Source organism: Eutrigla gurnardus, assembly GCF_963514095.1.
Source record: "Eutrigla gurnardus genome assembly, chromosome: 12".
NCBI lineage: Eukaryota > Metazoa > Chordata > Actinopteri > Perciformes > Triglidae > Eutrigla > Eutrigla gurnardus.
Window position 1 is genome coordinate 1,615,512 of NC_139926.1, and position 16,260 is coordinate 1,631,771.

The window sequence follows — 16,260 nt, forward strand, 5'->3', positions numbered from 1 at the left end:
CTATTCATTCTGGAATCTTCGTCAACATTACTTTTAATAACAGAATTGGATGTTGTGACTGTGATCCCCCCCCCCCCCCTGTTTTCAAAAATAATATTGTGCACACAACATCGTTCAACCCGCACAAATCTGCCATCGAGTGCCATGATAACTGTGCCAAACCTATGGGCGGCAGTGTAGGGAGAAGGATAAAGCCATGCAAGCCAATCAGAATCGTCAGAATCAACAACGAATAACACAAGCAACTTCCTGTGACGCTAAAACCCTGTTTCTCCCAGTTGACACGACAACACATAAACCGGCGTTATCAGAATTCTCCACTTTGTCCGGAGTTTTTAGAAATAATCGTTTTCTGTGATAAAAAAAAACAGAGTTTTCGTGTAAATGAGAGGCCAAACCGCGTGGAAATATCTGCGTTTTCCCTTTGTGTAAACGGGACCTAAATGAAGGCATGAGAGAGCACTCAGTGATGTCCTTGGTAATCTAATGGTCACACATAGCACACATGTTATTCTGTCCCTCAGTTTTGTGTTATTATTTTATTCCTTTTCTGGAGGTTTATTTTCTAACAGATTCAAGCTATTTTAGTCTACAGCTAATCTGGTTACTGTGCCTTTAAGAGAACCCAGTGATTTGAGTTTGTTGTTGATCTTACACTGCCATCTAGTGGCGCATGTTGGAAGCAGGAAGTGCAGCAGAGCACAAAAACGTTTCGCTCCTGGGTCAAGTCTGTCTACTTCCTCAACTGTTGCGCTTGTCAAAGGCATAATCTGTGAGTTAAATCAAATATGCTTAATTAGGAATGTTTACCAGCGCTTTCATTTTGCATTTCGTGTTATTGAAGGCGGTACGCCATTCACTCAGTATGAGTGACATTATCATTTAGCATTGTGGTTGCTATTGAAAATACAATGTATTTGCTAACGTTAAGACCTCAGGTCGTTTATTCTACACACAGAGATAAGTGTGAATGTATGTCTTTACATGGAAACTGAAAGTTGTGTATTGTGATTATTTTCTTACAGTTTTACAAAGTAAAATGGATCAGTAAACTGAAGAATGCTTCACGAGTGGTTACTGAAGCCATATGTTTAGCTCGCTGCATAGGCTAAAGCTCTTAGCTGAGGGCAGAAGAGTAAAAAGATTGTCTACACATCAAGTGCATCGTCGGGGGCCTGAGACTCTCCACGCCAGTGAAAGCAGACATGTCTAAGCACGGAGACACCCCACCGCTCTCCCAGCTAGAAGTCAGATCAAAGTGCAGCTCAGCTTCATCACGCCGGTCATCAGCCAGCCTTGCTGCAGCAAAAGCACGAGCCGACGCTGAAGCCGCCAGCACCAGAGCAGAGTATGCCAAGCGCCAAATAGACATGGAAGTCGAAACGGCACGCATCGAGATGGAAAAGACTCGGCTGGTAGCTACTATGAACGCCCTGAAGCAAGAGGGAGAGGCTAAAGCAGCGCTCGCAGCAGCAAGGGTCCTCGAGGCTGCAGTTTTGGACCAAACAGAGTTGGAAGAGCCACCAGTTCCTGCTACAATAGCCATGGCTGCCAGCCGCACTCAAGAATATGTAAACACTCACTTTTATAATGATGCTAATATGGAAGATGAGACAAAACCTAATAAAGAACAAAAGTGGGACATAAACAACACCATCAATGTCGAGCCAAGCAGGCCAACAGCTACGACACATGCATGTGAGTACACCCCCAGCTATCAACCTATCAGACAACACAAGCCACCGCCATTCCATTCCCCCAACTACATTGGAGCATGTAACGTCCCATCTCCGTCTTTGCGCCAACAAACTGATGTATCAGACCTCGCTGTGCTCCTCTCACGTCGCGACCTCTTGACAGCAGGACTCACAGTGTTTGATAACAGGCCAGAGACCTATGTAGCATGGAAATCTATGTTTCACAACGCCACTGGAGATTTGAACTTGAAATGCTGCGAAGAGCTTGATCTACTTACCAAATGGCTGAGCGGTGAGTCCCTCCAGCATGCTCTGAGGATTAGAGCCGTCCACGTTAGCAACCCCGAAGCAGGTCTTGAACGTTTATGGCAAAGGCTCGACAGAAATTATGGCTCACCAGAAGCCATCGAGGCTTCGCTGTTCGGTCGCTTGGAAAGCTTTCCCAAAGTTGGCTATAAAGACAGTCACCTCCTGCAAGAGCTTGCAGACCTCCTCCAAGAGCTTGAGGCTGCGAAAGATGAAGGGTATCTACCAGGCCTCAGCTTTCTCGACACTTCAAGAGGAATAAACCCAATTGTGGAAAAGCTCCCTGGTGGCCTGCAGGAGGCGTGGGTCAAAAAGGGTCAAGATATAAAAAAGACCACAAAGCTCACTACCCACCTTTCTCCTATTTCATCCAGTTTGTCAACTACCACGCTGAAATGAGAACAGACCCCAGCTTCATCCTGCAAAACTGCGGCCATGCACACATGAAAGAAGAAAGGACACTAGTGAGACAAACACGGTTCAAAGTTCCCTTCACAACGAACAAAACACAGGTCGGTGCAGCCAACAACGAACCAAAGGCTCCCCCTCTCGACCCCAATAAACAGTGTCCAATACACAAGAAACCACATTCTCTCGCCAAATGTAGAGGATTCAGAATGAAGACATTGGATGAGAGGAGAGGTCTGCTTAAGGAGCTGTCAATCTGCTACAAGTGTCTCTCATCAACAGAACACAGGGCAAAAAACTGTAAAGCTGTCATTCGCTGTGTGGAGTGCAACAGTGATTCACACACTTCCGCCATGCACGCTGGGCCACCCCCATGGACAGATACAGGCCCTGACACCCTACCATTGGCCCATGGCGGGGAGTCAGATACCCCAAGCCCCACAGTGACCACATCTAGCTGCACTGAGGTATGTGGACAAGGACTACAGGGAAAGTCATGTTCTAAAATTTGCCTGGTGAATGTGTACCCTTGCTCAGCCCCAAATGAGAAAAGGAAAATGTACGCGATCTTAGATGATCAGAGTAATGTGTCATTAGCTCGGTCCCCCTTTTTTGACATGTTCAACCTGCATGGTGAAGCCCTCCCATACACAATGAAAACATGCTCAGGAACAGTGAACACACAAGGGCGCAGTGCTCATGGCTTTGCCATCGAGGGCATAAACAGAAAAGTGTCAATAACACTACCCATACTCACTGAATGTAACCAGATCCCAAACAACAGAAGTGAGATACCCACCCTTGAAGCTGCAGCCGCACATCCTCACCTCTCTCACGTAGCCACACAATTACCGCCACTTGATCCATCAGCTGACATTCTTCTCCTGCTGGGCAGAGATGTGATTCAGGCTCACAAGGTCCGCCGACAGATAAACGGCCCAAACGAAGCTCCTTACGCCCAACAACTTGATCTCGGGTGGGTAATTATTGGGGATGTCTGCCTCTCAGGAGCCCACAGACCCACAGTGAACTCCTACAAGACAAACATACTTGATAACGGCCGCCCCAGTTTCCTCTCTCCCTGTGAAAACAGAATCTACACAAAGGTAAAGTTCACAGAAGACAATCCCCTTTTTGAGAACATGCAACCCAAGGATGAGCTGAGCAAACACATCTTTAAACAAACAGCAGATGACGACAAACTAGCACTCTCTGCAGAAGAAGAGTCATTCCTGAATGTTATGCACCATGGGTTTGTTAAAGATGAGGCAAATAACTGGGTGGCTCCCCTCCCTTTTCGTCATCCCCAACTCCGCTTGCCTAACAATAGAGAGCAGGCGCTCACCCGCCTCATGTTTCCAGCAAGACACTAAAGAGAAAGCCGGAAATGAAAGAGCATTTCGTGGAGTTTATGAAAAAGACATTCAGCAAAGGACACGCAGAAAGGGCCCCTCCTCTTAAACCCCACCAAGAATTTTGGTATCTCCCAAGCTTTGGCATTTACCACCCACAAAAGCCAGGTAAAATCAGAATTGTATTTGATTCAAGCGCTCAGTGTGGAAATGTGTCTCTTAATCAAGTGCTGCTTAAAGACCCAGATCTTAACAACAGTCTTGTAGGCGTGCTTCTCCGTTTCAGAGGTGAACCATACGCTGTGATGGCTGATGTGGAGCAGATGTTTCACAACTTTATGGTCAGTGAGGACCATCGTGATTACCTGCGCTTTCTCTGGTTCCGAGATCACGACTTGGATGGAGAAGTGGAAGAGTTTCGAATAACAGTCCACGTGTTTGGAAACTGTCCATCTCCCTCAGTCGCCATTTATGGACTCAAGAGAACCGCTGTGGAGGGAGAGAGTGAGTACGGCAGTGATGTGAGGAAATTCATTGAGCACCATTTTTATGTAGATGACGGGCTAAAGTCATTCGCTTCTGAGGACGAAGCAATCGACATCCTCATCAGAGCACAAAAAATGCTGGCTCAGTCCAACATCCGTCTCCACAAGATATCGTCCAACAGTCCTGTAGTCACCAGTGCCTTCCCGGGTGAGGATCTCGCCACAGGTCTGCAGGGACTTGAGCTCGGACAGCATGCCCCGCCCTTGCAACACAGCCTCGGACTGGGCTGGGACTTGTCCACGGATCAGTTCTCATTTCGAGTGGAGATCAACGACAAGCCCTTCACCAAACGTGGCGTGTTATCAGTCATCAACAGTTTGTACGACCCGCTTGGGTTCGCCGTGCCAGTCAGCGTGGAAGGACGCTCCATCTTGAGAGAGATCTCCAAAGACGTCAGTGAATGGGATACTCCACTGCCTAAGGGGCAGCAGGACAAGTGGCAGAAATGGAAAGACTCTCTAAAGCACCTGGGACAGCTCAAGAGCTCCCGTATGTATACATCCATCCCACTGTCCAAAGCACAGAGAAAGGAAATGCATGTGTTTTATGACGCATCCACAAAAGCGGTTGGGGCTGTCGCCTACCTGAAACTCACCGCTGCTGATGGACACAGCGACGGGGGCTTTCTCCTCGGCAAAGCCAGGCTAGCTCCAAAACCAGACATCACCATTCCCAGGTTAGAGCTGTGTGCCGCAGTGCTGGCTGTCGAAGTAGCAGACATGGTCCAGGAAGAGCTTGACTTTACATTTGATGAAGTAAACTTCTACACAGATTCTAAAGTAGTACTGGGCTACATTTTCAATGACAAGAGATGCTTTTATGTGTATGTACACAATCGTGTAGAACGCATCAGGCGCTCCACTCAGGCTCACCAATGGTATTATGTGCCCACACATTTAAACCCAGCTGACCACGCCACACATGGACTGCCTGCTGAGCATCTCTTCCACTCTACATGGCTCAGTGGGCCTCCCTTCCTTACTGATTCAAGTCAAGGTCAAACACAGGAAGTGCCCTTTGACCTCATTAACCCTGAACACGACACTGAACTGCGTCCAGAGGTTGTATCCTGTGCTACCTCTCTGTCAAAGGGCACGCTCGGAGCTGCAAGGTTTGAAAGATTCTCCAGCTGGAGTCGTCTGTTAAAGACCATCGCCAGGCTGCTCCATATCGTCACATGTTTCAAGGCTGCCACTGAGAGCAGATGCCATGGATGGCATAAGTGTGACAAGAACATCACTGAAGAACAGCTCCAGCAGACCAAAGCTATCATCATTCGTGCAGTGCAAAGTGAGGTGTATGCAGATGACATCAGGCACGTGGAACGTGGTGAGTCTGTCCCCAAGCAAAGCCCACTTAGCAAACTGAATCCAGTCATGGACACTAGCAGGGTCCTCCGAGTTGGAGGTCGGCTGACAAAGGGTCCACTCACAGCAGACGAAACACACCCCATACTCTTCCCCAGTAAACACCATGTCACTCGGCTCATAATCAGACACTTTCATTCACAAGTACGCCACCAGGGCAGACACTTCACTGAAGGTGCTATCAGAGCTGCGGGTTTCTGGATAGTGGGCGGGAAAAGAGCCGTCAGCAGTGTCATCTTTAACTGCGTTACATGTCGCAGATTGAGAGGCAAACAACAAGAACAGATCATGTCAGACCTGCCAGAAGACAGAATGTGCACAGACCCTCCTTTTACATGTGTCGGCCTAGATGTTTTTGGCCCTTGGCCCGTCACAGTCAGGAAAACACGTGCAGGTCAGGCAGAAGCTAAGAGATGGGCAGTAATCTTCACCTGCATGAGCACTCGTGCCATCCACATTGAAGTAATAGAGTCAATGGACACTTCGTCATTCATTAATGCACTGCGACGTTTCTTCGCCATCAGAGGCGCTGCCAAGCTGCTCAGATCAGACTGTGGTACAAATTTTGTGAGTGCTTGCAGAGAACTTCACGTTGACAAAAAGGGCTGTCACAATGACAAAATCAACACCTACCTTGGAAACAGTGGCTGTGAGTGGCATTTTAATCCCCCACACGCCTCCCGCATGGCTGGATCATGGGAGCGCATGATCGGCGTCAGTCGGCGGATTCTAGATGCAATGCTGCTGCAGCACGGAAAAGCCAAGCTCACACATGAAGTGCTGGTGACGTTCATGTCGGAAGTGACTGCTATTGTTAATGCAAGGCCGCTTACAGCAGTTTCCACTGACCCGGAGCATCCTGAGATTCTCACTCCTGCCATGCTGCTCACACAAAAAGCAGCCACGCCCCCAGTCATCCCAGGCCACTTTGATGACCGCGACCTGTTCAGAGCACAATGGAGACGTGTACAGTATATGGCAAATGTCTTCTGGGGACGATGGAAGAGGGAATTCCTCAGTGGACTACAACCTCGTCGCAAATGGAGAACACCTAAACCCAACCTACAAGTAGGAGATGTCATCCTGCTAAAAGATGGGCAAGAGCACAGGAACGACTGGCCTCTTGCTGTTGTCGCAAAGACCTTTCCTAGCCAGGATGAAAGGGTAAGGAAGATCCAGGTACAGATAACTCGCAACGGCGAACAGAGACTGTACTTGAGACCCATCAGTGAAGTCATCCTGCTGGTTCCGAGGAACCACACCTGAAAGACTCCTCATATCCTTTGAAAGCAGTGGGTGTGGGTTAGTATGACATCCTGCTGATGTACATCCTGTATTCTGTCCCTCAGTTTTGTGTTATTATTTTATTCCTTTTCTGGAGGTTTATTTTCTAACAGATTCAAGCTATTTTAGTCTACAGCTAATCTGGTTACTGTGCCTTTAAGAGAACCCAGTGATTTGAGTTTGTTGTTGATCTTACACTGCCATCTAGTGGCGCATGTTGGAAGCAGGAAGTGCAGCAGAGCACAAAAACGTTTTGCTCCTGGGTCAAGTCTGTCTACTTCCTCAACTGTTGCGCTTGTCAAAGGCATAATCTGTGAGTTAAATCAAATATGCTTAATTAGGAATGTTTACCAGCGCTTTCATTTTGCATTTCGTGTTATTGAAGGCGGTACGCCATTCACTCAGTATGAGTGACATTATCATTTAGCATTGTGGTTGCTATTGAAAATACAATGTATTTGCTAACGTTAAGACCTCAGGTCGTTTATTCTACACACAGAGATAAGTGTGAATGTATGTCTTTACATGGAAACTGAAAGTTGTGTATTGTGATTATTTTCTTACAGTTTTACAAAGTAAAATGGATCAGTAAACTGAAGAATGCTTCACGAGTGGTTACTGAAGCCATATGTTTAGCTCGCTGCATAGGCTAAAGCTCTTAGCTGAGGGCAGAAGACATGTGCATAGGATAGAAACATACGGTAATAGACTGCAGGTAGTCTCCCATTTCTTTTCACAAAATGAACAATAACCACATAACTATAACCAACAATTATGACACTGATGGCGCCGTCTGGCCGGTAAAAAAAAATGCCTACGCTGTGCGGTACATCCAGGTCTGCCTTACTGCATCGTGGTCCATCTGATCACAGAATTCATATTAATTTATTTATATTGATTTTACCACTACAGCCCTGATTGTAAGAGAACAAATAATATATAAATAACATTAAGTAAGTGCATGACAGTGAATACAAATATTATACAATTGCATAATATTCCTCTACTATTGTGTTTGAAGGTTATTATAATCTATCAAGCATCTTATATGAATGTTCTACAGTACCCCTCAGAGTGAAGTTGTAAATCATATTTTTATTGACATTTTCAGATTTCAAAACACACAAAAACACAAAACACCACAACAGAAAATAAGTAAGTAAATAAAATAAAAAATGTGGTGGTACGTGGCATCTACAAGCTCCCCAACCCCCTCCAGACATGGCACAGTCATCACAGGGCATATGAGAAAAAATAACAAAAATAAATAAATAAGAAATAAATAATAAAAATGTGTTACTCATTGAGGGATCTCAGTCCAGATTCAGACCAGGGTCCTCCCCAGCCTTTACATGTGTCCAAAAACAGTCCCGGGAAGTGGTCCCACCCTCCGCCCCAACTATCAATCCATTTAGCATGGACTCCATCGTCCACCCAGTCTTTCACACTTGGGTATTTAATGCTTTTTCAGTGTCTTAAAATAATTCTTGATGCAGTTTTCAAGCTAACCATAATAACAGAAAATTAACCTGTTGAAATATGAGGGATTTGGAATTTGTGTTTATTTGGGGAATAAACACAATTCAGGGGTCAGAGGTATCGCTGATCTGAGCCAGCCATTCAAAACCTCTATGACTGTGGCCCAGAATGGAGTCACCAGGGCACATTCCCATATGCAATGCAGAAAAGTGCCCACCTCTGTTTTACATTTCCAACACAGATCACTTGTTAGTTTCATCCTGTGAAGTCTCACTGGAGTGTGGTAATAATGTAATACTGTATAAACTTTCCTCATGCTTCTCTCATTTCTCCTGCATAAAACCCATTCTCAAATCCCTCTGCCACACCAGTTTCACATAAGATGACTCATCACTTAGACAATATTCAATCAATCAATCAATCAATCAATTTATTGGACAAATCCAGTCCAATAATAACAGACTGTAAAACAACAATAAGAACATAAAAACAATAATAGCAGACTATAAAACAATAATAAAAAACATCAAAGGGAAATGATAAAACAATGAAGAATTAGGTACAACCAAAATATAGGGTAAAAAAGTGAGTTTTAAGACGGGACTTAAAATTTGTCCATCCATCCATCCATTTTCTTCCGCTTATCCAGTACCGGGTCGCGGGGGCAGCTGCCTGAGCAGGGACGCCCAGACTTCCCTCTCCCCGGACACTTCCCCTAGCTCCTCCGGGAGGACCCCAAGGCGTTCCCAGGCCAGCCGGGTGACATAGTCACTCCAGCGTGTCCTGGGTCTTCCTCGGGGTCTCCTCCCGGTGGGGCATGCCTGGAACACCTCCTGAGGGAGGCGTCCAGGGGGCATCCGATGCAGATGCCCGAGCCACCTCAACTGGCTCCTCTCGATGTGGAGGAGCAGCGGCTCTACTCCGAGCTCCCCCCGTGTGACGGAGCTCCTCACCCTATCTCTAAGGGAGCGCCCCGCCACCCTGCGGAGGAAGCTCATTTCGGCCGCTTGTATCCGGGATCTTATTCTTTCGGTCATGACCCAAAGTTCATGACCATAGGTGAGGGTAGGAACGTAGATTGACCGGTAAACCGAGAGCTTCGCCTTTCGGCTTAGCTCTCTCTTTACCACGACGGACCGATACAGCGACCGCATTACTGCAGCCGCTGCACCGATCCGCCTGTCAATCTCGCGTTCCATCCTTCCCTCACTCGTGAACAAGACCCCAAGATACTTAAACTCCTCCACTTGAGGCAGGAACTCCCCCCCGACCTGGAGGGAGCAAGCCACCTTTTTCCGGTCGAGAACCATGGCCTCAGATTTGGAGGTGCTAATCCTCATCCCGGCTGCTTCACACTCGGCTGCAAACCGCCCCAGGACATGCTGGAGGTCCTGGCTCGAAGGAGCCAACAAGACCACATCGTCCGCAAAAAGCAGGGATGAAATCCAGTGGCTCCCGAACCAGATCCCCTCCGGCCCACGGCTGCGCCTAGAAATCCTGTCCATAAAAATAATGAACAGGACCGGTGACAAAGGGCAGCCCTGCCGGAGTCCAACATGCACCTGGAACAGGTCTGACTTACTGCCGGCAATGCGAACCAAGCTCCTGCTCCGGTCATACAGGGACCGAACAGCCCTTAGCAGAGGGCCCCCGACCCCGTACTCCCGAAGTACCTCCCACAGAATGCCACGAGGGACACGGTCGAATGCCTTCTCCAAGTCCACAAAACACATGTGGACTGGTTGGGCAAACTCCCATGAACCCTCAAGCACCCTGCGGAGGGTATAGAGCTGGTCCAGTGTTCCACGGCCAGGACGAAAACCGCATTGTTCCTCCTGAATCCGAGGTTCGACTATCGGCCTAATTCTCCTCTCCAGCACCCTGGAATAGACTTTCCCGGGGAGGCTGAGAAGTGTGATCCCCCGATAGTTGGAACACACCCTCCGGTCCCCCTTTTTGAATAGAGGGACCACCACCCCGGTCTGCCAGTCCAGAGGCACTGTCCCCAACTGCCACGCGATGTTGCAGAGACATGTCAACCAAGACAGCCCCACAACATCCAGAGACTTGAGGTACTCAGGGTGGATCTCATCCACCCCCGGTGCCTTGCCACCGGGGAGCTTCTTAACTACCTCGGTGACTTCAGCCCGTGTAATGGGTGGATGAACCTCTGAGTCTCCAGCCTCTGCTTCCCCAATGGGAGACGTGTCAGTGGGGTTGAGGAGATCCTCGAAGTATTCCTTCCACCGCCCGACGATATCCCCAGTCGAAGTCAGCAGCTCCCCACCTCCACCGTAAACAGTGTTGGTGGAGGGCTGCTTCCCCTTCCTAAGGCGCCGGATGGTTTGCCAGAATTTCCTCGAGGCCGACCGATAGTCCTCCTCCATGGCCTCCCCGAACTCTTCCCAGACCCAAACTTTTGCTTCAGCGACCGCCCGTGCTGCAGCACGCTTGGCCTGCCGGTACCCATCAGCTGCCTCGGGAGTCCCCCGAGCCAACCAGGTTCGGTAGGACTCCTTCTTCAGCTTGACAGCATCCCTTACTTCCGGTGTCCACCACCGGGTTCGGGGATTGCCACCACGACAGGCACCGGAGACCTTACGGCCACAGCTTCGAACAGCCGCGTCAACAATGGAGGCAGAGAACAAGGTCCATTCGGACTCAATGTCCCCAGCCTCCCTCGGGATCTGGTCAAAGCTCTCCCGGAGGTGGGAGTTGAAGACCTCCCTGACAGAGGGTTCCACCAGACGTTCCCAGCAGACCCTCACAACGCGTTTAGGTCTGCCAAGTCTGTCCAGCTTCCTCCCTGCCAGCGGATCCAACTCACCACCAGGTGGTGATCAGTTGACAGCTCAGCCCCTCTCTTCACCCGAGTGTCCAAAACATACGGCCGGAGGTCAGATGACACAACCACGAAGTCGATCATTGACCTCCGGCCTAGGGTGTCCTGGTGCCATGTGCACTGATGGACACCCTTATGTTTGAACATGGTGTTCGTTATGGACAAACCGTGACCAGCACAGAAGTCCAATAACAGAACCCCACTCGGGTTCTGATCGGGGAGGCCGTCCCTCCCAATCACGCCCCTCCAGGTAACACTGTCGTTGCCCAAGTGAGCGTTGAAGTCCCCCAGTAAAACAATGGAGTCCCCGGTTGGAGCACTCTCAAGTACCCCTCCCAAGGACTCCAAGAAGGCCGGGTACTCTGCACTGCCGTTTGGCCCATAGGCCGAAACAACAGTGAGAGACCTATCCCCGACCCGAAGGCGCAGGGAAACGACCCTCTCGTTCACCGGGGAAAACTCCAACACATGGCGGCCGAGCTGGGGGGCTATGAGCAAGCCCACACCAGCTCGGCGCCTTTCACCGCGGGCAACTCCAGAGTAGAAGAGAGTCCAGCCTCTCTCAAGGAGTTGGGTTCCAGAGCCCAGACTGTGCGTGGAGGTGAGCCCGACTACCTGTAGCCGGTAGCGCTCTACCTCCCGCACTAGCTCAGGCTCTTTACCCCCCAGTGAGGTGACATTCCATGTCCCCATGGCTAGAGTCACCGTCCGGGGATTGGGTCGCCGGGGCACCCGCCCAGGACAGCCACCCAAATCCCACCGCACCGGCCCCTTCTGAACCCTCCTGCGGGTGGTGGGCCTACAGGAGGGCGGGCCCACGTCGCTCTTTCGGGCTGTGCCCGGCCGGGTCCCGTGGGCACAGACCTGCGAGCCCCAACCCCGGGCCTGGCTCCAGGGTGGGGCCCCGGTGACGCCAATCCGGGCGACGTGAACGTCCTCGATTTTAGCTAACTTTTACTTAAAATTTGTAACGGATGTAGCTTCTTTGATTTCAAGTGGGAGGCCGTTCCATAAAAAAGGAGATTTTTTATTGGTTGAGGGGATGACAAGGAGGTTTGAGCTAAGGGAACGAAGAGGACATGGCGGAATGTAGGGAGAGAGTAGGTCAGTTAAATACGATGAAGCAAGTCCATTTAAGGCCTTAAAAGTTAAAAGAAGAACTTTAAAATCAGCTCTAGCCTGAATGGGCAGCCAATGCAATGATGCCACAACAGGAGTTATGTGGCAGAATCGACTTGTTTTTGTTAATAGTCTGGCTGCTGAATTTTGCACAAGCTGAAGACTCCTGGTAGAACAAATGGGAAGGCCCGAAAAAAGGACATTACAGTAATCAAGGCGGGAGGTCACAAGGGCATGGAGAACCACCTCAGCGCTTTGCCGGGATAGAGCAGGACGGATTTTGGCAATATTACGCAGGTGGAAGAAGGCTGTCCTTGTGATGTCCTTGATGTGGGTCTGGAAAGTCAGGGTTGGATCAAAAGTAACACCAAGGTTTCTAATGTGCGTGCTTTCAGGGATTGAGCAACCATCAATGTTAAGACAGAAACTCTCAGAAAAGTGCTTATAGTTATTAGGCTTAATCAGCAGCAAATCAGTTTTAGCAGTGTTAAGCAAGAGAAAGTTATGAGTCATCCAGCTCTTGATTCAGCTTACACATGTTTCCAGATTTTGTATTTGAGAGGGGTCATTAGGCTGCAGTGGGATGTATAGCTGTGTGTCATCAGCATAGAAATGGAACTTAATACCAAAATCTGCAATTATCCTACCTAGGGGGAGCATGTAAATATAAAACAACAGAGGGCCCAGGACAGAACCCTGGGGCACACCAGCGGTAACCGTAGAGGAATCTGACAAAGAGTTATAAAAACGAACACGTTGGGTTCTACTAGATAAGTAAGACTGGAACCAAGAGAGCGCCAGCCCCCGAACACCAACATAGTGCTCCAGATGTTGTAGAAGCACACAATGGTCTACGGTATCGAAGGCCGAACTTAGGTCAAGAATTAAAAGATTATTAGACATTAACCACTCTAGTTAGAGCAGTCTCAGTAGAGTGGCAGGGGCGGAAACCAGACTGAAAATTGTCAAAGAGATTAGCAGAAAGGTGGACATTCAGTTGTTCAGCAACAATTCTCTCAAGTATTTTGGATACGAAAGGGAGAGTGGAGACAGGTCGATAATTGGCAAGAACCAGGGGATCACTATTGGGTTTCTTGAGGAGTGGTTTAATGATAGCGGATTTATAGTTTAAGGGGACACACCCCTCAGAGAGGGAAGTGTTCAAAATGGCACGTATAGGGGTATTTAGAATAGGAAAAATTTCCTTAAAGAGGTCAGAAGGGATGGAATCTAGTGAACACATTGTTGGCTTTGAAGCGGCAACCATTGAGGCCAAGACCTCAGCAGAAATGGGTTGAAACTGAGCGAGTGAACCCGTGGGCCAGGACCCAGAGTGCTGGCTTGTCATGGTACTAGAGAGCTGCTGGCTAATGATATTGTATCTTATTAGGGAGACTTTATTGGTAAAAAACTCAAGAAAATCGTTCGCTGTGAAAGAGGAGCACGGAACAGGTGAAGAGAGTGTAAGCCTGGCCACAGTATTAAACAAGACCCGATGATTGTTCTTATTGGTTTCAATCAAGTTGGAGAAATAAGAAGATCTGGCAGCAGAAAGGGCATGTTTATAACGTTCAAAACTAAGAGTCCAGGCAAGGCGTGAGGACTCTGATTTACAGGTGCGCCATCTGTCTTCAAGTCTACGACATGCCCGTTTTAATGAGCGAGTGTGGTCGGAGAACCAAGGCACAGATTTTGTTCGAGTGCCTCTACTAGTTCTAAGAGGGGCAACGAACTCGAGCGATTCTGACAGTGCACTGTTTAGGCCATCAGTGAGGTTGTTGACAGACATGGCAGTGTTAGAGAAAGACTCAAGTTTATCGTGCAGATGATCAGCTAGAAGGGACTTAACATGGTTGTTAATCGGACGAAAAGAGTGGGGGTTAGATTCAGAGCGAATAGTCAGTGCATGAGTTAGTAGGTTAAAAAAGATACTAGAGTGATCAGACACCGGGACCTGAAGAATAGAAGGGAGGCCAGCAGTAACATCCTTTGTACAGACTAGATCCAAAGTATTACCAAGATTATGAGTGGGGCCAGAGACATGTTGGATGAAGTTGAAACTAGAAAGAAGATCCAGAAATTCGGTTGCTTTGGAATCCAAAGCATCATTAATGTGAAAATTCAGGTCACCCAGCATAACTATTTTGTCATATTTAATCAGAGCGGTAGATAAGAAGATGGGATTAAACCTGCGTGGTCTATAAATGAGTAATGCCCGGATATGTTGGCGGTTTCCAATAAGCACGGCCAGGTACTCAAAAGATGCAAAGTTACCAAGTGAACATGTTATACAGGAAAATTGATTAGAAAAAATAACCGCAAGTCCCCCAATCCGTTTTGTCTTTCCTAGCGGAAAATAAAAAGCTATACTCAGGGGGTGATGCCTCGATAAGAACAGCACTGGCAGTGGAGGAAAGCCAGCACTCAGTGAGGAAAAAGAAATGCAAACCATAGTGAGAAATAAAATCATTAATATAAAATGTCTTACTGGAGAGTGACCTAATGTTCAGTAAAGCACGACTGAGGTTGACAGGGGGAAGAACTGAAGGGACAGGAACTGTTTTAATACTAATTAGGTTAGATGTGGACCTCCCATGAGTGCTAGTGTGATTAACTTTACTGGGATCAGGGTTGTTGGTATGAGGACAGTGGAAGCGTTTTGACAGGATACAATGCCTATCAGTAACTCTAACAGGGATATGAGAGCTGATAGGAGTTGGAATTGAGATCTGAGGATCAACTACAGGTTTTACAGATGTAAAGGAACTAGGTGGAGTAAGGGGGCCAAAATTGGAGACAGTGCACGTACTAAAAATGGCAGCAGGACCCGCACTATCAGAGACAGTGTTGTGACCACAAGACAACGTGTGCAGGGCAGGGTCTTGCTGGGAAAAGCATCATTGCAGGCTAAATGCGATAAAGTTAATAAGATTACTTGTTAATCTTTCAGACCCTTTCCTATTTAAATGAAAACCATCAGCTTTGAAAAGGTCACGCTCAGTCCAAAAATAATCAAAATTGCTAATAAAACCCAGGCCAGTTGCAGTGGTGAAGTTCTGCATCCACGTGTGCAGACTAAAAAGTTGACTACAAGTCTGAGCTTTTGAGCAGGGTGGGAATAGGGCCAGAGAGGACACACCTCTTCCCGAGGCTTTCAACAGTGTGAATCAGTGACTCAAGATCATGATAGAGTTTGAGTGAGCGTCTGGACATGACGTCATTTGTGCCGGTGTGCAACATAACTGTGTGAACAGACAGATGGAGATCAATGAGGACAGGTATCAGTTCAATGAAATCAGCAGTGATCCCACCAGAGAGACAGTAAGTGATGGAGCCTGGGAGATGCACATTTCTGATGATAGAGTCACCGATTATAAGGATTTCAGGAGGTTGATTCTTGCAGCCATTGTCATAGACCGACAATTTAGTGGACGACAGATAGGAGGTGCCAGGGGGATCCAGAACCGTAGAAGAGAGATTAGCGTCAGCTGCGCAGATGATGTCATCATTGAGCGTCGACGGGATCGGACCCACGTTATGCCGTGGAAGCGATGGCTGCGGGGCTGGGAGAGGAGGCCAGTTTTCTGAGCAGGATATCGGTGAAGGGGATGAGCACCGTGGACGTTTACCCTGGGACATCAGTGGACTAGTTGGAGGGATGCAACGCTTTCTGTGTCTGGAGTATGGCAGGGTTGATTGCTCCGGAGTGGTGTGCGAGCATGTAGCCGGTAGCTCCGTTAACTTCTCCAGTGGGGTGAAGAAGTTGGACAGCGGGATGGGATCGTCGTCACATACTTCCAAGTTGGGGGAAAACAAGGGGAGAGAGACCCGTATCCCTTTCCTAACAACGGACGCCCAGG

General features: G+C 48.3%; 1 protein-coding gene across 1 annotated transcript in view; it reads right to left on the reverse strand.

Moving 5' to 3' along the window:
* Positions 1 to 2,440, reverse strand: part of tmprss3a (transmembrane serine protease 3a) — a gene marked incomplete at its 5' end in the record, with an annotated part of 145,105 nt that extends 142,665 nt beyond the window's left edge. Inside the window, one exon of the mRNA XM_084023275.1 lies at positions 2,358 to 2,440. Coding sequence (XP_083879401.1) covers positions 2,358 to 2,440 — 83 coding nt within the window. The remainder of the gene's footprint in view (positions 1 to 2,357) is intronic.
* Between the last annotated feature and the right edge of the window lie 13,820 nt (positions 2,441 to 16,260).